The 25946-nt window shown below is 35.2% G+C and overlaps 1 protein-coding gene across 1 annotated transcript in view; it reads right to left on the bottom strand.

The window, feature by feature from the left end:
- The window catches only part of CORIN (corin, serine peptidase), a 125686-nt gene that overhangs the window by 80699 nt on the left and 19041 nt on the right, over window positions 1-25946 (bottom strand). The window contains exon 2 of the mRNA XM_072406258.1: window positions 11614-11758. Within this exon, the coding sequence (XP_072262359.1) occupies window positions 11614-11758 (145 nt within the window). The remainder of the gene's footprint in view (window positions 1-11613; window positions 11759-25946) is intronic.

Below are 25946 nucleotides of genomic sequence, written 5' to 3'. Positions count from 1 at the left end.
GGTTGACATTGCTGTTAGTTGTGCATTGAAATGGCACCGAGGCATTGTTATCATGTGGGAAGGGTAATAAGATTTCACACTGACCCTGACCAATTTATGTTTTTGATTCAGTAAATGTATGTTCTGAAAAGTATTCTTTAAGGGTACCTAAACTCAGAATTTTCACTTTACATAAAAAGGTAGACAACCCTTTTATTTAAAGTAAAAATTCTTTTTCTTTTTGTTTTTTTTAAAGTGTAGAAAGGGTGCAGAACCCCCCTTTTTCTCGATTGCCTAGACCTTCCTATTTTGGTGATATACCTTATTTTATACCCAGTAAGATCCTCACTGGATCTCTGCATTTCTCTTTCAGTGACTGCAGATTATGGCTGGTGTGAGGGCTGTATATATATTCTGAATACAAGATTCAGTAGTTAAGCTCATATGTCATACTAAACTTTCACTATTGAAACTATTGAAGCAAAATCCAGTAAACGAAAGGAGCAGGCCAGGTATACTAAGGCTAGGGAAAAAAAGGCAGGATGAGAGCAGAGCAGACTAGGCAGTGCCAATGTCTACCATCACACCAACATTTCAGTTTGTATGTTCATTTTTTTGTGAGGGCCAAATGGTCTTTAGGTCTTGTTGAACTTAATATAAATATTTTTCCTCTTTCTAATTTTTAAATAAAAAAAATGTGTGATACATTCTATAATTAGTGCCTTTAAAATCAGTGTTTCTCATTAATTACACATATTGATTTTGGAAAAGTTTATAGCAAGCCTGACAAAAGGAAATTTGTAAAGATTAGGTATTAGCATATTGTTTTGCATGGATCAAAAATTGCAAGGGAAGCAGCCGGTTAACTAATATGTCCAGGAGTTATGTATGATGGTCCGCACAATTTTTAACTTTTATTGCAGAGCAAACCTTACAAAATGAGATCCTACTTTTACCACAAGGAATTTTAAGGGACCTGAATCCCTACCTCCAGCTATGTAACTGTCCTAGTGAGTAAATAAAAAAAACATGCCAATCAAGAGCTTTCCTAAAATGGGTTCATATCACTATTTTATTTTGGAGATGTGTTTTGCACAGTAAGGGAATTTATAAGTGGTGATTTGAACTTTATATTACCGGTTCACCATTATGCTGGTCTAATTGAATTTTCGCTCAGCAGGGTGAATAATTGGAATTTGCTCTGCTAAATAACCAGCTGAGTGGGTTTTCAATTATTTGCTAATTTCTGTTAGACAATAAGCCAGCTCTCAATGTTCAATTTGAATATTTGCTAATGTATCCAGGGAAGGATTCCAAACTCCCTAATGATTTTTTTGACCTTTATGGATAAATAATGAACTGCAAATTTACCAGAAAACAAAGTGCAGCTTAGAATTACAAAATGGTATTGACACTTAAAGATAAGTGCTTAGGGCACAGGCCTATGTTAGGAAGATGCTCTAGCACCAAAAATAAAATAAGACAGTGTCTCTCTGATTAACCTTTGTAAAGACCTATATGGAAACAATGTCTGTGGTATAGTTCTAGATGCAAAAGCATCATGTCAAGAATATCCTTTAGAAGCTTACACTATGCATTTTATATTTTCCAATAAACTAATCACCAAATAATGAAATGTGGCTAGCAGTCATCCATTTTAACACCTGGACAGTTCAGTGGTCAGATACCTCCACCAGACCACTGTAATACAGCCGATGCAATTCTAAATAATAGTGTAATTCTTCTCCGGATAAAATGAAATAATCAAAACGAGATAAAATATTACAGATGCAGAGAAACAAAAAAACTTCAGAAACATCTCACCAGACTTTGAAAGACAGAAAAAGTTGGGGATAGTGGTGGGAGGTGATCCATCTTACTTGTAAGGGTGCACATACAGAACAAAAAGTTCTAAGCACATGGGCCTTTTTAGGACACCAGAACAAAAATGAAGAGCAGGAGCTCTGAGTTAGTTCTTGGACTGGCATGCTTACTCCAGAGCAGTTACACAAAATTGTGAAGCCAAAGACAGGCAGATGACTGGTGTCTTTGGAAGATTAAAAGTGACAGCCTTCAAATAACTCACAATGTTCAGCTCTAGTATTAATAAAATATTCAATTGTTCAATGTTTTTATAAAGACATGAAAAGGCATCCCATGGAATGTGTACTCCATGCAGTCAGCATGTTTTCCCCATGCCAATGATCTGACATCCCACTGGCTAAGTTATCTTCTCCAGCATGGAGAAATGTGCAAATCATTAGAGAGAGGCAAACTCTTAGGAACCACCAGCATCAGAAGTATGCTTTCTTCATTACTAATCATACATACGTATCAAACACCAAAAACTAGGAGACAAACATGCCTTATGCTATTTACCAGTCACATTAAGCTTGCATTTGACTTGTCCTTGTTGAAAAAAATTCTATTACTAGCTATCTAAATATTTCAAGAGAATATTAAGTTTGAATTAAAATAGAGATGCCTACTTAACCATAAGTTGGCTTGAAACTGCTGTCATTTATCATTATTAATATCATTTTATTTTTACCATCTGTGTCTCAGATATACCTTCACTTACAGTACAGTAGACTCAACAGATGGCATTGGAACAAGTGTCCACATGGGAAGATTTACATTTGCATTTGGAAGTAGTCTTTCTGAGTAGTTTTCCATTCACACATAAAAACGTGGAAAAAAAGGAATGGTTCTTCTAGGATTTTGAAGCCACTCTTCCTAGCTATAAAATACCTTACACTGAACATGCTCTAAGAGGATTGCTTGAACAGCCTGCAAATATTGTCTTCAGTTAATTAGTTTATGTCAAATCTGACTATTACTTAAGTACAAGCAAAATTAGAATATGGGAGCTTCTAAGGCAAGACTACTGTGCCAAATGCATTCTATAAAGTACTGCAAAATACTATTTACTGGTACTACATAAATGAATTATAGCTTACTATAAGTAGTATTGGACACTGCAGATTTGAAGCAAATAAATGCAGCCGATAGTGTGAAATACATATGTAGTTCACATATGTAGGTATATATACTGTACATATCATAGAAATGTCAATATTGTCTCTGATGTATTCAATCAATACACTGTTTCATATGGTTAGATAAAAGGTAAGATGAGAACATACCAAAGGAAAACATTCCTTGTATAGCTCCAGTATATTACCTGGGGTCTTGTCTTTTATAATAAAAAAAAACATTGCACTGGTTTCAATTACATTGGGGTTTTTTTGTATGAAATCTGGAAGTGTTTTCACTTTTAAACAAGTTGGATTCCTCCACTTGTACATTGCCCTTTTGAAGTATATGGCTGAAAAGTCCAGATCAAGTAAAGTCTAATCACGGCTGAGAAAACTCAGTGATGCTAACAGCCAGAAGGCAGGTGAAAGTATATTGAAAACTAGTTTCACATGCCAAAGAAGAGACAAAATTTATGACTAGTTCAAATTCAGTTGACCTAAAATATGCTCTTGTCCTAATATTGTTTTATGTAATGAAAATACATAAAATCATTTAACTCTTTTTTTATACATGTGCAAACTGCGTAAACTCTGAATTCTGTGGTATCTATTTATAAAAGTTGCATCCAAATCATACTCAAAATTCACACATTTTTCACATGTTGGGTTTACTTAGAAAATGTATACATCATAAGTAAAACTTGATCTGCACATTTTCTAACTAAAATCAATAAAAATGAAAAATGTTCAAATGATGGGTATATCATTAGACCCATGTGAGTGATTCATCCTGGATTAAAGTGATGAGAATAGCATTATGTATATTACATCTCCATCCATCCCTCTGGTCCAAGAGCAGCACCAACAATACTTATATTCTATGCACGCCACTCTACAGTCAGCTAGAATTGCATGGATTTGTTGACTGTGTCACTGAAATCTCATCAATACATAAGCAACACCAACATAAGTATATGAACAAAGTGGGGTTGACTTCCTAAAGAAATGTAGGCTGTTTCCTTAGCAAAGTGAACTACAGGAAGGATGTTTCACTTAGCTTAGCAAATGAGGTAAAGCTCTGCTGACTTTAGCCAACAAAACCATGTGCAACCATGTGCAAACAAAATCAAAATGGGCCTGATTTAATAAAGCTCTTAAAGATTCCTGAATATAGACTATCATGGCTCATCCAAAAAACCTGGAATGGATCAGGTCCACAATTGAGTACATTTGCCAACAAATAGCAAATCCAGGTTTGCTGGATCACCTAGGTTCTTCCATGATATTCTGTTTTCTCCAGTCTTGAAGAGCTTTAATAAATCAAACACAATGCAGGTTCCTCTCACATACAGGAAATCAAACAAAAAAAGCTAATACTATGAATGAGTATTGGAAGTTTGAAATGTGTTTGGCACAATTATAAGAAAAAGTTAATATAATAAAAGAATGTAATTTTCTTTCTTTTCTCCAAATTCGCTAAGTTAAATAAATTATCTCTTGAAGGGTATTCATTTTGTTAAGTGAACAGTCCAAACCCCCCTAGTAAACCTACCTCAAGATAAAAGTTAAAATAGATTACAATAGGTATACAGAAATAAATGTTGTGCTAGAATGCAAAAGAAATCCCATATGGGTGTAATAGTAGTTTCAGATGAGCAGTATAATTATGTATGTTTGTATGTCACACTTATACTCAGCAAATAAAGCACTAGCCATAAATCTTATCCAATATATAGATGCAAACTACAGCACCCCACAGATATAGCTATTTGCATGTATAAAATCCATGTGCTAAGCCTTAATCCGGTACATCTGTTATCTCGGATAAAGACAACATTTACATTATTTTTTCCATATGGTAAATCATTGCATCCTGATCAAAAAGAAGGAAAAACAATACGGTTGATTTTGAAAAAAAAATTAGAAATAATGTTCATGGAAAGAAATGTTCTACTTTACTTTCAGAAGCTGTCTGTGGTATGAAGCAGTAATTCCAGTTTTTATCCAAAGAATATTGAATTGGGAAAGGAAAATGCAGTACCCATACCAGGGCCTCCAACATGACCACCATCAAGCACAGAATACTTAGCTCCTACAGTTCTGATTTCAATCACCTAATAGTTCTATAAACTTTACCTTACAGAAAGGATCATGTTAAATGGTCTGTTCCAGGATACCAATGCTACAATCCTAGATATGACCAGGGAGTCAATGTGACCAGAATAGTTAGTCACATTAGATTGTAAATATATTTTGTATAGAGGATATCATTCAAATGTATTATTTTTGTTGTATATACAGTATAATTTGCTTTATTAGATTCGAGTATGTCATCAAGTAAGCAAATTAGGATTTCACTTAGAATACATGAAAAAGCTTCAGGACTGCAGCTAATATTGTAGTAGAAATGTAGATTGCTTTTACAGGTTAGCTGAGGTTACAAAAGATAACTTTCCAAGATCATTCTATGGGGTCCAGTCATATCATCAACAGAATATGGGAAGCAGATGAAAACCAATGGAGAGTATAATCAAAAAGTGGGGGCCACCACATGAATGGAAAGACTGGAGGTTTAGTGCAAAATCCCCTTTAATAATAAGTCATCTATTATGCTGTTGTCAGCCATTCTGGTATATCTCCCACATGTAAAGCATTGCATAAATTTTACTTATAATCCATTGATTACAGAATGCCAATAGTAATCAGAGGAAAGGCAAATACGTTATCACACAGCTCAGTCCAAAGTTTTAATCAGACATACTCTTAAAGCATGCAATGTTTATTATGTTGACTCCTTGGCTATCCAATAGAGCTCTGGGAATCATTTGTCATGTATGAAAATTTGCTTGCACAGCAAAGATTCAATAACCTTAAATAGAAAAAACAGATGCAAAACATGTTTAAAAATCTATGAACCTTAAAAAAGGCAACAAAAAAAATAATAATGAAAAATAAGCATGTACTATTAACCATTTAACCATTTAGTACTTGTTCATTTTACCATTCTGAATTTTCTATAAATTATAATATAACACATTATAATATAACAAATATCAGTTTTATATGGAAAGATAATAAAGGTGCATATAACAATATTTAGTGTTTAGGAATACCAATGAATATAGGCCTAACATTTTTGAATTATATTGAATAATTCTGTATATGAGGTTTGTTAAAAGTAAACAGGTTTGGTAAAAGTGTGAAAATAAAATAATTCTTATTTCTGGGTGTTTTTCAATGTGCTAAAATCAAAATGGCTTGCTGGCTCCTGACTGGGTGAGGCCATGGCACAGACTACATTTGGCCAAGCAGCACATTTTCCACAAAATTGTAACATAAGGATATTGGGGAAGCTGGGGATCCCATATTCCACGTATCAGACCTCCAAAATTGGATGCCAGATTCAACTGAAGAGCAGATCTAGGTTAAATGTAATCTGCTGTCCCTACAACTACAGATCCCCTGTGCTGTGTATGTCCACATTTTCTTCCCTGTACCAATCACATTCAAACTTCCAAAGCAGGTTTGATTATAATAAAAGTATTTGGGAAACCTCATAGTATGGGTATTTATATACATTAGGTTTTCATATGTGAGAGAAACATGAACCCTAAATTGTATGTTCATCAGCACTAGCAGATGTGTTTTTAGAATTACCAGAATGCCATTAAATGTGATTGAATTTGTCTGGTAAAACAGCAATAGCATATGTAATGTACTTTTAGGAAACTGGAGTTTTTCATGAGTAACATTAGACTAGAGGAGATGCCTCTAGTTATCATCAAGCCTCTAGTTATTAAGAGTCAATTTTCTTTCCCCTATACCATAGGTTTATCAGGAGAAAATATCAAATTTCTTTGAAAACCACTTATCAAAGTTATGTAGGTTTTAACTATTCTTTTTAGTTGCATCAGAAAATTTCACACTTGAGATGACCTGAGAGAGACTTAAGTAAGTCAGACAGATATCTGAGACGAGAAATTGGCAACAGAAGAAAAGAGATTTAAGAAGCGGTGAAGGGTGCGTGTGGTAGGGGAAAGCAGCTGAGCTATGCTCTCCACTGGTCATGGAAAATAACGGAGGATGCCATTATCTAACTAGAACACAGTTACTCAAAAAGATCTGTGACACCAAAGGAAAAATCGTCCTTAACTCATTGAGTGAATAATTGGAGCAATTGGATTACAATGTAACATATAGACACATTAATGCTACGCATGCTAGTGGTGAATACAATATAAAGCATCAAATATATGAGAACTAAAAACCACAATAAGATGATAATTTAACCATTTTATGTATACCATTGTTGAGTATACTGGAGAATGGCTGTTTCAACCCTCCTCTATACTTTGACCCCTAGGAGGCAAAATACTGTGGGGAGACTTTAACTCACTTTTAATTGAAACATAACATATTGGGATATTTACTAAGAAATTGCAAAGATGGGCATTACAATAGCAAGGTTTAATTCACTTGGTTTGATTACCAGCCTAAAGAAGTCCTACTTTTTCAAATATTGGCACTTTTAAATTAATGATTCTTACTGCCATGAGTTTCTAACAATGAACCTAACATTAAAGTTCACATTTCACATGATTCTGTAGAGAATGTATTAATGTTACCAACCACACAATTCTCAGAAAAATATTAACTTATCCATGCCAAAATTAAAAAAGCGTAGGCAGTCTAGATTACATGACCGTGACTTGGTTAGCAGAAGCTTTGTGGGTCTTCCAAACCATCACAGACTGGTTGTTTTCATTCACACAGTTCTTGCCTGCAAAATCCACAGTAAAACAGGTACATTTGCAAGAAATAAAGGATATACAAGCTGGATTTGTAATACGTAAAGATGGATGCAGACTAAGCTTTCTGTTTGGTTTACAAAAATTAATTGTTTTTCTTCTTTACACAAAAGTGTAGCCCATTCCCCAAAAAAACAAAAACGTTCCCTTAACTTCGCTATGGGCTCATACTTTTTCTAGGGATTTTTATGCCTTTTGTCAGAAAATATTATCCGTCTAATGTCCTGCCACCCAGTTGGACAAGCCCGAAAATGTACAAGAGGAATACCTTTTACAGGGTGTGTGTGTGTGTGTGTGAAATGCCCAATCCAACTAGAACCTTTTAATAATTATTAAGTAAGGGAACCCTAACCCCTCTTTAGGGCTGAGCAAATACAGGGTCGAGGCAAAAAAGTGTTTTTTTTCTTTAAATCCCATATAAACTTTAAGATTTCCGGCTGGAGGGATTCTGGGGTAGCTAAAGGAACTGAGACAGGTAGTGTTCAAATAGAATTTTTGGTGTAAATAGTCCTTTTTTTGGCTGCTAACCAACCAAACCATGATAGGCAACGTGATGACCAGGTGTGTAAAAGGTTTTTAAGCTTGGCAAATTTTGGGGGATAGTTGGTGTTATATAGGGAGGTGTGAGTGGAGGTAAGTGGAGATATGACAGTAAGTGGAGGTATGACAGTGCGTGGAAATAAAGTAAGGTTTAATGCTTCCGATTTAGATGTGTTAATCAATAGCCCTGAAAGTATTCTAAACTGGTGTATTAAGGTCATACATTTCAATAACAATACAAGGGGTTTTGTGAGAACTGGGAGAACATGTGTGCAATGAGACATAGTTTGCCGGGAACACCTGTCACCTCTAGTCCTGAAATATCAGGGTGATCATGAATAAGTTGTGCAACTGGTTCCAATTCAAGGTCAAAAAGAAAAAGTGAATCCCATGATGCCCTAGCTCTTTTTATCATTTGTCTGGAGCTCATGACCATAATAAGGAAAGACCTTGTCCACATATTAGTGACCCTGACACCAAAAGTTTTTCTCTTGTTAGAAGGAACAAATCTAATAAGATAACTATTCTAATATACTTAGATATCTCAGTAGTTCATCATTTTAAAAAATCCAATGTTTTGTTTCGATTTAAATTGTTTCATAACTTAGTGGTACCTTGATTCATTCCTGAGCAACAGCTCCCATATAAATGTGTTTTATTGAGAAAAGGTTTGCACTGGTTCCCACACAAACTGGAAGACATATGTGTATTAAGACTACTTACCAGAGTTGGAAAGTCTTCACCCTCTAGTGAAGCAGTACGTGATTTGATTCTCGCTAAGTTGTAAGTAATGCTCTGTGGGCTTAACATGCCACATTTACCCTCAGCACTAGAGAAAATGAAGTTGGCCAAGTTCCCTTTAGAGTGTATGTGAAGGATTTTGTAAAGGATTTTATTTTAGAAAAGACAGGATTTTTGCTATTTGTTTCTGCATTGGGGAGATTCAACATTCGATTTGTCCTGGTGACCAAGATGGAAAATGAGTGCGAAAAAAAATAGGTTGTCATCAGTGTGAGAGAAAACTTTTTTTATGGGGACCCCTCTTTCCTAAAATGCTCTGCCCCCCTAAAAAGACCCCTTTTCCTAAGAAGAATTCTGTTTATTTTAGAAAGATTTGTTCTTAGTACTTTAATGTCTTTAGAGCACAATTAGTAAAATTCTTTCCCATAGGAAGCCCCCCCCACCCCCCCACCCCCCCCACACACCAATTCTGTCTACAATTAAAAATTATATATTTTAGGCTAAAATACACATTGTAAAACTGTAAAAAAATGCAGATCTCGAAATGCCAAATTTAGCAACTAATTTAGATTACATATGCTCACCTTTTCACCTTGCACATCTGTATCAACCTCAATGAACAAACTGCAAAATTCAGGTTTGTTTTAAAAAATCAAGACACATTTAAGAAACCTTAGTGAATTAAACCTGGTCAGATTCACTCTTACCCACATATCAGTATGAGATGTCAAAATATATTCGAACACTTTGGGTTTTGGGCTTATTAACGGTATGTAAGTGCTCCTGTGGGAGCCTCTTATGTTTTCATGTAAGGACAAAGTATTAGGTTTCCTCAAATGGTAATACAACCTGATCCACTCAACTGCAATGCTTTTTTCAGCCATTTTATATGAAAATAGTATATCAAAATACTATCACACATGTTTTCCTATATTAAGTTATTTTCAGACCGCAGTTTATCATTTGCACAGCCTTGACTTTTGGCTACATTGGTCCTAATGCTATTTGTGTCTGTTTAAGTGCACTGGAGAAGATAGTTTTCAACCCAAGCAACTGTTTAAAAAAATCACCCTGCAACTGCACTTCAGTGGATCTGGTCGACAAACATGCCTGCAATGAGTTACATGTGACTGGGTCTGTTCTACTCTATGCAAAGGACTGTGCACGCTATTTTCCAGCATGTTCATGTTTCATTGTTTCATTCATTACAGAGCTATGAAAGACAACACTGCTCCCCGTCATGAAAAATATGTCGATAACCTGTAATTTTTATCACATTTAACCCAATAGACAAAAGTTCACTGAAGCGCCAATATTATGGAGAATTATTTTATTTGTGTAGGGTGCAATGCAAAACTGATGCCTGTTTTAGCTGAAACAAATAGGAGAACAAAAATTGAAAGACACAGATAGTTGAATACTAAATGATTATGACCAAACAACACAAAACTAAAAGTAACAGCAGAACTAAATATCGACCTTGAATACTTTGTTACCATAAAAATGTCCAGAACTTTACAAAACAAAATTATTGTTGGAACAGCTGCATTTTCTAAACCTACTGAAACCAACACTACTGTGAAATACAATTTAGGTTTTGGTCACTTCTCTTTTTCACCAATAAAGTATTCTCCATGCCATGTATATGTATCAATTAATGTGCAAACAGTTGCTCCTAAACCTCCAGCTAAACAAACATCAAGGTGTATCCTGTCCTACAAGTCACCAAATTTATTGTTCACCCTTTCTAGCTGCTGCTCATCACAGTATATAGCAGTATTTCCTGACCTTTTACCATGGGGGAACCCTTGAAATAATTTTTAGGGAACGTCTGTTATAATTACTACACAGCTCACCATATATTAGTGTGGTGCTCAATAGTAAGAATGCCTACATTATCAGGCAGTGGGAAGAATGTCACCCTTACATATAGCCAAAAAGAATCATTGGCGTTACTTCAACTGACCTGAGAGGGTCTCAAGGAACCCTAGCAATCTCTGGAGGACCCTTGTTGGGAAACACTGCTCTGTAGTGTCGTAAGCTGATATACATAAAAGACACCAAATTTTTTTTAATGTACTGAAAAGTAAAAAAAAAAAAAAACATTTGTAATATTTAAAGAATTTGTGTAAATTCAATGTTGCCCTTGATGCATCTTGTAAATAAAAAAACAAACCCTTACTGCTATGTTATTTTTTGTTTTTGCTTTGGTATAGTTCCAAAATTTACATGCTGTTTTTGACAGTAGGCGTGTATTCTTTAAATTGCTATGTATTCTGTGTTGTGTCTGTAATTGTTTAAGATAGGTACAAGAGCTAGCTCCAGCCACTGGGGAAGAGATTGTGTTACTGTATCTTTAAAGGTAGGAGCAAAAGCTATAAAAAGAAAGTATAGGAGGGACAAATCTTTTTGGGAAAATATTGTCTTTTATAGACTGCCCATGATGCAAGCTCTATCTGCTGCATGTTACACCCCCATGATCTAAGTCTACCACTATGTCTACACAAAATGTATTTTTAAACAATTTCAAACATGTACATAAAGAAATGAATTTGTGTTTTACTTACCTACAAATGTAAGTAGAATTACCAGCAAAAGTATAAGAGCACAAATACATGGAATTAGAATTAGCAGCAAAACCCGCAGGTACTTGGCAGATGCCAGCTTCTGAGAACAACCATCCCCCATATTGTCTTCATCTGCTCCAAAAACCTGAAAAACAAAAAAACAGTGCAATCTTATTAAGTTGGATTGTTTCCAAGATGTATGTTCCCAGCTGCTATGTATATATAAATACTCCTCTACACATTCTCAATTATTAACAAGCCAAGAAAACTGATAGCAAGCTCATCTAATAATAAATCAATTGACCATATACCACTGGATCCAATTCACACAGTGAGTGGCCACTGATATTATAAATCCCGTAGGAATTCTTGTGTCTGTTATGGACTTAACAATAGGATCAGTTGACATTTCCTAGCTATGAGAGATCCACCAAATAATATCACAGATCTTGCTACATTCTAATTATATTGCAATAAAATTACCAATATATGAAAAAAAAATCTAACAAAATGTGTAATGGCAAGTGGCTAGACCTAACAAATGAAAGTTCAGAGATCTTGCCATTAGGATTTTCAAGGGTTATAGAAAGCTTGATGATTCAGCCCAGGATCATAATAATCTTTTTTTTTACACACTTACTGGTCGTTATTTGGGACAAAAAGCATCACAATCACAACTACACACATAGACAGTGAAATTACCAGATATACCAGCCTGGCCTTTTATAACTCATCACTACCAGGCTAATTAATCCGTGTAATATATTGCCATCATGTTCATAAGCACCTTAAGAGGATCTAAGCATCGGTCTCTGGACATCCAGACAGACAGAGAACATAAACTGTTATACAGCTGGGAAGTATGGATGCACTGTTTGTTGATGAGTGCAGCATCTATTTTAGGAGACTTTTACAATTATTTACATAGCTAGTAACTGATCCTGCTAACCCGAGCCATGACAGAGCTATTTATAAAAGGGGAACTCCGTCTATTACTGATGGAATGGTGTGAGACTATAAAAGTGAGCCTCCTTACTGGACCGGGAGCGGAAGTGCTCAGCAAGACAGACTCATAAATAGCTTCTGCTTGTAAGGTCTGAGGAGTTACAGTAAATTAAATACAATATGGCGGAAACTCTCATATATCACCACTGGCTACAACCACTTTTTTTTCTTGCTGACATCATTGACTAATTTATTTTTGCTTACACTAAGCACATTTGCAGATCTTAATGACAGTGATTGCTAGCAAAAAATATATTTGATGTTGATCTAAAAAAAAAAATTGCAGAAGGTATTTCAAATTGTTCTATGTTCAAAGATATACAGATGTTTCTACTTTAAAGCTGAACTCCAGGCAGATATGTAAGATTAGAGTATGGGCCTGATTTATCAAAGCTCTCCAAGACTGAAGGAGATAAACTATCATGGGAGAACCTGGGTAATCCAGCAAACCTAAAACGAATCTGGTCCACGATTGAAAATAAATTTCTGATTGATGTTTAGGAAATTCATTTTAGGTTTGCTGGATCACCCAGGTTCTCCCATATTAGTCCATTTACTCCAGTCTCAGAGTGCTTTAATAAATACGGCCCAATGTGTCTAGTCACAGGCCAGGATAGGGACAAGACCTGTAAGTGGTATTAAACTACATTAAGTCATCTGATCTTCTAGACAACGTTGTGTGTAAATCTAAGAACTAACCAATGGAAATACAAACCTTTTTAAACATAACACAGTTTTTATATTTCTGGATCATCTATATTTATTGGGATTCAGATTTAGGCTATGGTGATATAGTTTTCCCTTGTAGTCCATATTGATGGACTGAGGCAAGAACGTGTGTGTTATTATGGCCTTTACCCTTAGGAATTACTTTTTGTAGTATTCCACCAGTTTGATAGGGGCAGAATATGGCCAAGGGGAAAATATGGATCTCAGTAGAAAAGATCTAAAGATCTAAAAACAGTAGAAGATGATTATAATATTACAAAAATATTACTGCTGGCATCACTGGAAACATTTTACAAAATAGCAATAATTTAATCTTGAAGGAAACAAAAAGTTTTTATACTTAAATTATAATTGTCGTTGGAATATGTTGAGCTGCCACTGGTGTCTAATACAAGGGTTGTATCCAAAGTAATGCAAAAGTGAGCATAACCTTTTTATTATCTAACATAGATTGTTTAATTTGAACATGTTGTTTTAAAATATTGTTTCTCATTGCAGGTAAATAATGGAGTCTATACAAAAGAAATGTGTTGTCACTGAGTTTATACCTTAGCAGAGGTGCAGGCTGTCCAACATCAGGAGAGACTATAGAATGTTTACAGAGATGATATCATTGACAAAAACAATGTGACGAAAAGGAATTAAAGAAGACAAAACCAGCAATAAAGCCAAAACCGTAATATCACATGTTCATCAATAGCTCTTTGACAACACACTTTTTGGGATCCATTATTCCCTCGTTATTTTCTTTTCTTTTCGTTTCACTTTCATGTCAAAAATCTTTCTATGACATAAAATAAAATAAAAGCAAAATCTATAAAAATTAAGAAGAAAAAATTGTTTTTTCTTGGCAAATTATTATTAGTATTATTACAAATTATTAGTATTAAGGTAAGTTGTATACAACATCATATAAAGCACATTAGTTTATTCATACTAAACAACTTAAGTAGGTTGATGTCACTGGGATGAAAAAACCTATTTACTAAACACAGATATCCCTGATTACAAGAGTATTGTTGTCATTAAAACAGTTTCGTACCCGACGCATTTCGGCTATTGGCTTCTTCAGGAGATCTTGCGATGAAAATGATGAATTTTAGATGATAATAAGATTTTCCCACAAAGATTCCAATGTGTTGTCAGGATATGTACTATATTTCCCCACATAGAAAATCACTCTTTAAATGTTACATGACATCTTCTGAAAGCCTTGCAATTAGTAGATATGAGATGTCAATGATTGAGTAAATGTAGATCACCCTTCCTTCCTAGATATCTACTACTGTGTTGGAACTAATGTTAGCAGATTCAGTGGCAAACCCAGGTCGAATAAATCTAGTATTTTCTGGTATGTGAGCTTGCCTGGGCAATCCTGTGCTTACAATAGCTGTAAATCTGTGGTGTGAGTAAGGCACAGTTACCACTGACTGCTAGTTTAATCAGATTTAAAGTGAGGTTTGGTGATGTTATTGCTGCGCTGTGTCTGTTGATGTTAAAAACTAGTTATTCCAGTTCATAACTCAAAACCAGCTCAAGGCTCAAGGCCCCTTAGATTGTAAGCTCTTTGGGGCAGGGTCCCCCTCCTCCTCCTGTGTCACTTTCTGTATGTCTGTCATTTGCAACCCCTATTTAATGTACATTGCTGCGTAATATGTTGGTCCTATATAAATCCTGTTTACTATTTTTAATAATAATTTTAATAAAAATAAAAGCTAGTTACCATTATTAGAAGCAGAGTCCATAGCCTGAGCAACTAGTACACAATAGATTTTCTTTGCTCCCATTAACTAAATGTAGAGGCATAGGAACAAAGGGAAGGTAAGTAAGGAGGCATTACAGTGCACTCTAGGCAGTTTTTACACATCTGCATCATGGAAAGAGAAGAGGTACTCAATTTTAGCTACTGAGCTCTGTGAACAGGCTTTTATTTCCAAAGCGAATCATTTAGGCCTGGTAAACAATATCCACCTTCTGTAAATGTAAAAAAAGTAATGTTTAAAAAAAAGATTAAACTACTTTTAATAATTATATTTAGATCTAAGTATAGGAAATAAATAAATACAGCAAATGCAATACACGCTCCCTTCAAATCTATTCACAAACAACACCAGAAATTTAATGACAATTACATGCTATCGTAAGAGATTATTTGACATTGCGTACATTTCCAAATAACCAGCAAAATGTTTTTTTTTTGCCAGCAAAAACATGTTTGATGCATTAACTGTTCCTTGCACAATTCTGTCACATTTGACTTTACAAACATCTGCAATAAAGAACTTGACCAAAGCTGTGTTGTCACCTCACTGTATAACCACATCATACATTGATGGATTGGGTTTCCAAGAGTGGTAAAAATAAATCAAAACCTAAAACGTCCAAACATATTTTAAAATAATTTAGGATGAATTATTTGACAAATGGGATAACCGGCTGCATGTTGTTTTGTCAAGTGAGTAATTAATTATGAAGAATGTGAATGTAAATAGATCTCTATATCTCTGTTGGATAGCAACATATAGAACCATCTAAAGGAAAATATGTGAGACATTCATATACAAAAATACAATAAGAGCTCTTGTGTATCAAATATCCAAATTTCCTAGATGCCTCTGTGCTCCTACCCAGACATTGGAGTATATTTTTAAATAGTTTCCTGGCCATTTAAGACAACATTTTACCATATTATTATTATGGTTATGATGATGATTATTATTATTATTATTATTATTAATAATAATAATAATAATAATAATAATAATAAACAGGATTTATATAGCGCCAACAATTACTTACATTAAATAGGGGTTTCAAATGACAGACAGATACAGACAGACACAGGAGGAGGAGAGGACCCTGCCCTGAAAAGCTTACAATCTAAAAGGTGGGGGAAGTAGCACTCAATTGGAGGGGGATATGGAATGGTGGGGGAGAGTTTTAAAAGACAGAAGAGGAATTTTCACTCATCTTTAGTCCAAGATTTGTTTTCCAACATTACATTTGCTCTATGTAAAAACATGATTGTCACCCATTTTCAAGCAAAGTTCATCAAGCAAAAATAACCTCAGACAAGACTTACCTACGAGAAAAATGTATACTCCATATTTCACTCAACATCTTTTCTTCATTAGGAAATTACCTTATTGTAATATTTGTCCTATTTATAAGACACCAATCACACACCATGTTCAGCCATTCCCTATAGGTTTGGTACATTTTTATCCTTTGTCTGATGAAAGCCATCGGTGGAGGAAAGTCCCCATACCTCATAAATTTCCCAAAAAGCTTATTGCCACAAATATTTATGTGAATCTTTAGTCGGGTATTGCATCTGGGACTATAGCTGAGACCTCACAGTGTCCTGACAACAAAACCATTGGATTTAAACCATTAGAACCATTAGATTAGACAACGGGGCTGGAGTGTTCTTGTTTGCCAATCTCTGCTTGCAGAAGTGGTGCCCAAAGGAACATGTGATGGTGGATTAGGGTAAAATAAAATGGTCAACTGGTTAAAATGGACAACCTATCTTATTTATTACTTAATAAATGTTGATTTTTTTCTAAAACTCCTACAAGGTGTGCTAATTGTTCACATTACACACACTAAATCTATATCCCTGGTATCCAGTATGCCCATAGCAAGAGAGCATCAAGCCTGCAGCCCCTGTCCTATGCTGCTACCAACCCACATGTCTGACATCACTGGAGAGGACAGTGAAGGATAATTTTGGAAATAACTGTAAATATATATATTTTAAAATAGCAGTTTTAAAACACATGTTCTAATTTAAAAAGTAATATTACCCGTTCTAGTAAAAAGTTTCAGCACCATGGAAAGCAATTGTCAACAAATTATTAAATTTTACTTTTTTTAATTTAAAGATTTACCCAAAACATTTCCACAGAATTACCCAAAGGTGAGAAAGCTGCAATGGTATGGTGAAGTGACGTTCACACAGGCAAGATTCAATCTAACCAGGTTCATACAGTGAAGGTTAAAAATTATATAAGAGAAATTCTGCTGGATCCTACTTTGCTTTGCATATTTTTTATTGGAGCAATCTTATTAACAAAATATTGATAAATACACTCCATACATTTATGAATCTTCTAAGTTTAATCCTGCATTCTGAACAGTTCTAAAAACTGTCTAAAAATAGGGGAAGAACCAGGCCTTAGCAAGGTAGCAGTGAATTGCTGCCCTGGTGAATCACGTTTTAAGGTAAAAAACATGAAAATAAAACCCTATGAGAAGATGTTTAGTAAAATGAATTATCCGGTGACAGGGTCTCTATAGGCATTTATGTATTAAGTCCTAACATTTCTATCACTATATTATTGTATATTAAATTGGTGCCAATTATTTACATTTATTGTGTGCCAAGAAATATCAATGATAAAGAAATGAAAAGAGGCTCACAGAGCTCACAATGTAAGAGGCCTGTATATCAGAAATTCCTAAAATAACATCAAAGAATATTTTGAGAAGATGTTTTTAGAGCCATAAAAACTGCAATATCCCAGATTGCTAATCCAAACAATGTAAGCAGGCATAAACACACTAAGTGAGCAGAAAGAAAACTAAAAATAAGACACAAAAACTTTTTTGTTCCAGATGGGCATGCTTCTCTTGGGTGAAGGCCAAGGTAGAATTAAATTGCTAATAAAACGTAACAAGAGATCCCTAATGGAGTAACCGATCATACTTTAATGCGTTATATTTAGTCTTGCAATACCGGATTGCCCTCATGTATAAACAGACAAATATACAGAAGAAAAATGTGATTTTACTGCTTATTAGATTTCACCAGAATGGTCAAATGTGTTCTACAAGCTAAGCCCACCCAAATGTCAAGGTTTACGTAAACCTTGCTATAAGCAATCTCAATTTCAAAATGCTAGTTGAATGGCTGGTATGCTCAACTCCTGACATGAGCAATTTGGTAATGAATAGCCTATTAAAAATGAAATAACAAAATCAGCTAATGTTTTCTACAAATGTTTCCATGATGCTGAATGTTTACCTCGTAGAAAATGGTTGCAGCATGGAGGAGTGCAAAGATAACTTTATTCATTTGTAGCTTGCCCTTCATTGGCCAATCAGGTACAATGTGGAAAAAGAGGTAGCTAAAGAAGCAAAGCTTGCCATTGGCTTCTTTACCCCTTACCATGATCTAGCAAGGAAAACTAACAAAGTATCATATGTAAGATTATTATTAAACTGTATTTATATAGCGCCAACATATTATTCACTACTGTATGTTAGAATTAGTCTACACTACACGGACGTTATCCCCAGCGTTTAACCTGAGGCTTTAAAAGCCCATCTTTAAAATTCCCATGCATTCCAACTAGCTAATCTACATCAGGACGTTTCCTTGAGGTACATTTATGAGCGTTATCTATAATGTAGCTTGCAACATTTAAAAAATTAGAAACACGGGGTTAACGCTGAAAAACGCGGATAAGCGCTTCCATTGATTTCGTTTTTGGGTGTTTATAAGCACTTGAAACATAAACGTGTTAAAAACGCGGGACGTGTTAAAAATGCAGGAAACGTTTTTAGACGTTTTAAATTAAAAGTGCATAAAAATGCATAAAAACACAGTAGGAAGGCGTAGGGATACGTAGTAAAGTTTGACATTCAATCAGCAGAATATGACTTTCACCTTTTTTAAGGAATTTTTTTTAAGCTCTTTTACATGCAAATTTTATTTCCCCTCTGATATTTTGTTGTGCAGCATTTCTTTAAAAATAGTATTACTTGTATATTAAAATAAAATGGTACATTTGCAATTAGCTGCACACATACTCAACACTTCACTTTTTTTGGATATTTGGACCTGGATTAACTTTACTGATTTACAACATTTTATATATTTTTGATAAAATATTTTTTTAATGCTAGAAAACAAGATTATTGGCCAGCAATATATTTATAATAACAGTTATAATACAAATTTCCCACTTGTACCCCTGAAGTCTTAAAAATGTGTGCTAGGTCCACCACCAGTAAGCTTATCTAATGTAATGTGCAGATTGTATCTACTGGATGAAGTGCTTCAGATTGATAAATCTACTAATAGTTCATTTTACCTTGTGTGTTATGTTTGTGATTCAATAAAATGGTATTTTACTATTGGTAGCTACTTTGTTATCTGATCCCTGTACACATAATTCTTAATTATATAATAATAAGTCTGAGTTGGATTGTTGAATGAATTATGTAGCCTAGACATACCTGAAAAGGCCAGAAGATGCTGTAGACCCTGTGGGAGATCCCTGAACCTACAATCAGTTTGCTAAGTACTTTTTTTTAATTGGTGGCTTATTATATGACAAAGTTGGAAAGTTTTTGAATTGAATTTTGTTGATTTGTTCATTGTGGTTGACTTTCTGTTGACTGTTGTTTTGTTTTTTTTTGTCCTTTTGTTAATATTTTTAGATTTGTTTGATGTTTTATTTAGTGCGTACTAAGTGTATCTAGATAAAAAAAATGCTCCCAAAAAGCTGAATAATTCAATAAAGCTTTAATCTAAATTTCATTAAATCAATGACATGCTTTTATAGTGCTTCTGGAGGGAAAGGAACACAGAAGCCTGTTTTCTGATTCTGTGTTGTGAAACTTCCATCCCCTTGAACAACAATGATTACAATTAGAAGCACAATAGACTTTGCCTATAGTTTTGCAAGCAAAGAATAATAGGCAGGAAGAAGGTAGGAGTACTGGTAGTTAAAAGGATTTAGCAAGTGGGTGGCATTTACCCCAAGATAAATACCAGCTGAAAAATCCCCTAAGCCAGTCTAAATACAAATTGTTTGACCAAAGTTAGGTTTCTATGTGAAAATAAACTATTAGTAAAGAAAATTCCCACATGGTTCCAAAGCCTGGATAAATGTGCTATCCATTACAAAGCATGAATAATTTTACAGAACATTCTTGTCTCACTAGGCACAGTCAGCAACAAAACATTGGCTTGCATATTTATTTTCTAGTACTAATGTTTTAAAGACACTGATGCAACTGTTAACCAACTGAAAAAAACCAAAACTGATCATGGAAGAGATGAATTGCAGAATGTTTGAAAATAAGTGCACAATTAATTTTTAACATGATGATTTAAACAAGATTTCCCATTAACAATGCTAGTTATGTTCAGGTTGTGGCCAATGTACCAACCGAATTACCTTCTAAAAAGTTACAATGGGAGGTTAAAGTTCAGAAACATAATTATCCCCTTCAAGGGATTCTCTGCACCCAGCTGATATAAGACCAGGCACAGTAGGAATCCAGGCTTTAAAAGCAACAAAGAGCCCAAGAGGTAATAAAGTAGTCCTTAATTAGCCCTTCAATCACCACTCTTTGAGACACTGTGACTCTTCTTATTATAATACTCAAGACCTGGCTAGTTAGTCTATAAGGTGACCTTATAAAAAGCATCAAACTGTATTCAAGGGACAGAAATTTTTAAACACTTCATATTTGTATTCATGTGATAGCTACCAATTTGCTGAGAACAGAGTGACCGAGCTGGCTTCCCCCAAAATTCCCCTTAGACTGTGTTAATGATAAATGATTATGGTGGGACATCAGATTGTGAGCTCCTTTGAGGGACAACTAGTAACATGACTTTTTAAAGCTCTGCATAATATGTTGGCGCTATAAATAATACTGTGTAATAATAATAATAACTGAATAACTGGATGTAGTGCTTCACAAACTGGACTGTAACTGCTGGGACCAAAGGTAATAAACACCAACCAACAAATATATTTTCACTACTTCATAGGCTTTTGCTTATTTTTCTGGAAACTTTTTTTTGTTTTTTACTTTTTTGAAAAGCACTAAAAAAAGTCTAAGCCCAATCTCTGATTACACTTATAGGAAATAATGAAGCCCTCCCTGTCTTCTAAATGCCACCCTGGAGGAGCATTCCTGTAATTCATAGGCAGAGTAATTGAGTTACCACAGGTGTGCTTATACTGTTAGTGCAAAAAGCCTTAGTTTTTATTATTACTTATTAAAATGTATTGCTATTTTTTATGCCTTTTTTGACTCCTATTTAACCTAGTGTTTACTATCTCATGTAAAAAGGGTAATCCCACGCTTTACACTGATGTCTGTTAGACTTGTTTCATAACATACACATACATCACATAGGGGCTTGTCAAATATGTAAAGTAAAAAACAAAATATTATAAATTAAGTAACCCACAATGTAAAGGACTTCTGCCCTTCTTACATTCACATATGTATTTATGCACCCCGAACCCCACCAACCAAAGATATCTTTCCAGCAATCTACCTTTGCTCCTGACTCCAGCCTAGCTGGTGCCATATATCTAGCATTTGTGAGTTAGACGTAGAACAAAACCTTCTCCCATATGACCATTTCCCATGTGGCAGTGCTTGGGCCCAAAGACCAATCATTGGACTTGAATTTTTAAAGCTCTCCAAGACTGAGGAAGATACACTTTCATCAGTGAACCTGGGTAATCCAGCAAACCTAAAAAAGATTTCCTAAAAGTAATTTGCTATTTGTTAGCAAATGTTTTCAGTCCTAGACCAGATCCATTCCAGGTTTGCTGGCTCACCCAGGTTCACAGATGAAAGTGTATCCTCTCCAGTGTTGGAGAACTTTAATAAATCAGGCCTATTATACCTAAGCACTATAACATGACAAAGAGGGGGATGTCCAAGCTCATTATAGTTTGGGATAAAACTTAACACTGGCCAATTTTTTGACACTTCTTAGATCTTTAGCTAAAGTCCCTTTGTATACCTGACATTTTGGCAAAAAGCACTGTATAAAATTTACACAAAAATGTAATAAAGTAAACAGTTTTACTTTTAATTATATTATACTACATTTTAGCGTATCCTTGATAAAGACAAACATTTGCATAGTTATCATAGGACATACAAAATCATCATAAGCTTCTAATTCTACGGGCACTATGCCTTCATAAACTATATGGTTAATGTACATTTTTTTTCTTTCTGCTTCTCTGCTCCTAAGACTGCTGATTTAATACAATGCTCCATGCTTTAATTAGAAGCCACCTCTTTATATCTAATACACAGAAGAAATCTCCTCCCTTTCGTTGTACCAGACTAGGCAGTCATTACTGAGATTGCTACACTGAATAACAAGCCCTGAGAAGCATGAGAAGTAAAGGAAACAATACACATTCTTCTCTTAATGCCTGTTTGGTTCTCTTTTAGAATAATACCAACAGCCTATAGGGAAAGTGTGCTTGTAATCAGAATCAGATAACAAATAATTGAAAACTAAACTGAAGGCAAACCATTTATTACATTGCTAAAATACCCATAATGGACTAGTGGTGTTGCCAAATGGTTTGTATTTCTCAGCACCCAATACTTTGATTTGCACAGCCCTGCCAGGCAGCACAGCCAGCCTGGTAACCTGAACTTTTTTGGCTGTAAACAACATTGTTAGGCTGCATACACACATGCAAGAAAGGACTGCACGATGCATGAACGACTGCTGTACATGCAGCACCGTTCTGCTCTATGAAAAGGGGACGGGGAGAACGACGGAGCGGCACCCTGCTGCGGGCTCTCCCCCCTAACTTCCATTAGGATCGTCCATCGTTCATCGTCCATCGTCCGTGGATCGGCCAGGAAGGTTGTTCAGACGATGGAGGATGGGCATTGTACACATGCCAGATTCTTGTCCAATATCGGCCCTGAGACGATCATCGGACAAGAACCATTGCAAGTGTGTACGTAGCTATAGGTCACCTGCAAGCCCCCAGCCTGTGAATGGATAAATAGCAGGATTCTAGGTTTTTTGTATCACCTAGCTTCACTGATGACAGTGTATTCTCTCCAGCCCTGGAGAACTTTAATAAATCCGGGCCAATGTCTCTACCATAGTCATATGTATTTAAAACAGTCTAAGGTCAATTTTAGGGGGTAACCAATTAACCTAACAGCAAGTTTTTGAAATGTGGGAGGAAACCAGAGTACCTGGAGGAAACCCACCCAAACATGGGGAGAACTTGCAAACTCCATGTAGTTCCTTGTCAGAACATATTTATATGGACACCTGATGACAGGTACTGCGCTCCCTCATCTAGTTTAAGAGCTGGTGTACATGGGGCCAATATATGCAAATGAAATATCTATTTACAAGTTTTTAATAAATACATATTTTTCAGTATTTTTTTTTTATATCTGCCCCAGTTCAGCAGTCACAAAGAAAATTGAAAAAAATTCTCTCTAATTTCTTTATTCAGATAATTGCCAAGACTATTCTTGGCAATAATGGAGGAGGTGGAGTATTTCACCATTACTTTCCCCTTTGGGTGATATTTATAATATATGATATATATCTGAAGGCTCTTTTATCTATATGGGACTGGCTATACTAATGACATTGGAACTCTCTGGACTTTTCTGAGGAAGCATTATCAGCAAAACATGTAGAAATAATATGGGTGCACATTTAGTGCCATGCAATGTTGTGAAATACAGATGGTGACTTTTATACCTCTATGTTGCATAAATGATTTAATGGAGATCTAATTAATATGTTGTTTTTAATACTATTATAGAATTATGAATATTCTTTTAGCACAGGGGTGCCAAATCTGGCGCCCAATGCCTATTTTTTGGCCCCCAAAGGAATCCTAATCATAAACTGCACCTGGCCTGCCTTTGCATTGAAATAGCGCCGCTACTACAATTCCCGGCATCTGTAGACCAGCGAGCTCTCTGCTTATGCATGGCCCCGCAATTTTAGTAGTGGTGCTATTTCAATGAAAAGGGAGTTCCAGGGGCGGGCCACTCGTAAGATTTAGCTCCGCATGGGCCGCGTCTGGCATTTCCAGAACTCCCCCTCCAGATTGAATGTGAAGCAAAACCTCCTTGTTTCCGTATGAAAAGGTTTTTTAACTACTGAGAAGGAAAAACTTCCTTAATTTTTTCAATAAATTTTAAGGTAGGCTCGCCACTTTGTCTAAAATTTTAATTTTGGCCCAATGTGTATATGAGTTTGACACCAGTTTTAGCATGTGCGTAAAAAATCCCTTTCTGATTCTGTATTCTGTAATTGACAAACTCTAATGATTTAATTCATTAGCATAGCCTCCTAGTTAAATTGTAACCAGGAACAAGTTTTTATGGGATTTGTTTTTTTTTATTGCTCATATCATGGGTATTTCTGTTAACATCTACAATCCAGAAACAAACTGAAAAGTTAATAGGCTTCCACCAAAAACTGGCCCTATATTGTCTGTATTTGACTGCTGTTACAGTGCAAATTGCATGTGTACTATAAACCTGGACATATTGCTGTTATCAAAAACTAAAAACGTATGTACATAAAAAAGGCAATCAGAATGCACTCTTTATAATAATTACGTGTTTCATATACCACTGGCATATATGTACAAATACACAAAAACAGTGGGAACATTCAGAAGAGATCAAAAGCATCTGGATTAACAACTTACTCATAGCTCTAAAATAAGTGAAACCTGAAGATATTTAGATATTGTTTACATATGTAGATAGTATGCTATTATATATATTTTATTGTACAACTAATCTTACAGTGATTCTGCACAATATAGTGCCAGAATAATAGGTAACATACTTGCCCTGAAGGTTTCTACACTTCACACAGTAGTCAGGTCCAATACATTTCCATAGTGTCCATCATAGAATGGGGTATATATGTGCTGCTACCAATACATAAACTAAAAATGTATCGTATATCATATTTAAGAATATTTAAGCCCCAAAGTTAACAATCAAATTAGTTTTGAACACATTGTAAACACCAAAGAACACTAAAACGTTTATTATTATTACACAGTATTTTTATAGCACCGACATATTATGCAGCACTTTACAAAGTCCATAGTCATATCATTAGCTGTCCCTCAAAAGGGCTCACAATCTAATGCCCCTATCATAGTCATAAGCAGTCTAAGGTCAAGTTCAGGGGGGAAGCCAATTAACCTAACGGCATATTTTTGGTATGTGAGAAAAAAACGCAGTATATATTGAAACCCACATGAACACAGGAAGAACCTGCAAACTCCATGCAGATAGTGTCCTGGCTGAGATTCAAACCTGGGACCCAGCGCTGCAAACACCATTACATCATTTTAGCATGTGCTCTTTAGTTAATAATTCTGGACATTTCTGATGCTTTTCACATGGGACCAGAAACGTAATTCTTGGCATCTTTTTTCAAGACTATGTAATATGATACGTGTGATATTTTATCTATATATTTCTTACTAGTTTTTGTCCATCTTCAAAATTGAAGGAGGAACTTGATACCATCAGCATGGCATATTCTGTCATCCTTGTGTTAGCTGTCATACTGTACTCCCTTACTCCTCTTTCCTTATCAGTGCAGTGGTGTCAGGGGATACTTTAAGTACACATACACAGCATGCTCATACACGGTATTAATATTAGCGCCAACATATTACTCAACGCTGTACATTAAATAGGGGTTGCAAATGACAGATACAGACAGTGACACAGGAGGAGGAGAGGACCCTGCCCCGAAGAGCTTACAATCTAGGAGGGGGGGGAAGTAACACACA

This window comes from Pyxicephalus adspersus, chromosome 3, assembly GCF_032062135.1.
Source record: "Pyxicephalus adspersus chromosome 3, UCB_Pads_2.0, whole genome shotgun sequence".
Lineage (NCBI taxonomy): Eukaryota > Metazoa > Chordata > Amphibia > Anura > Pyxicephalidae > Pyxicephalus > Pyxicephalus adspersus.
Note: the sequence above shows the minus strand (reverse complement) of the source record. Positions and strands in the feature narration are given on the sequence as shown.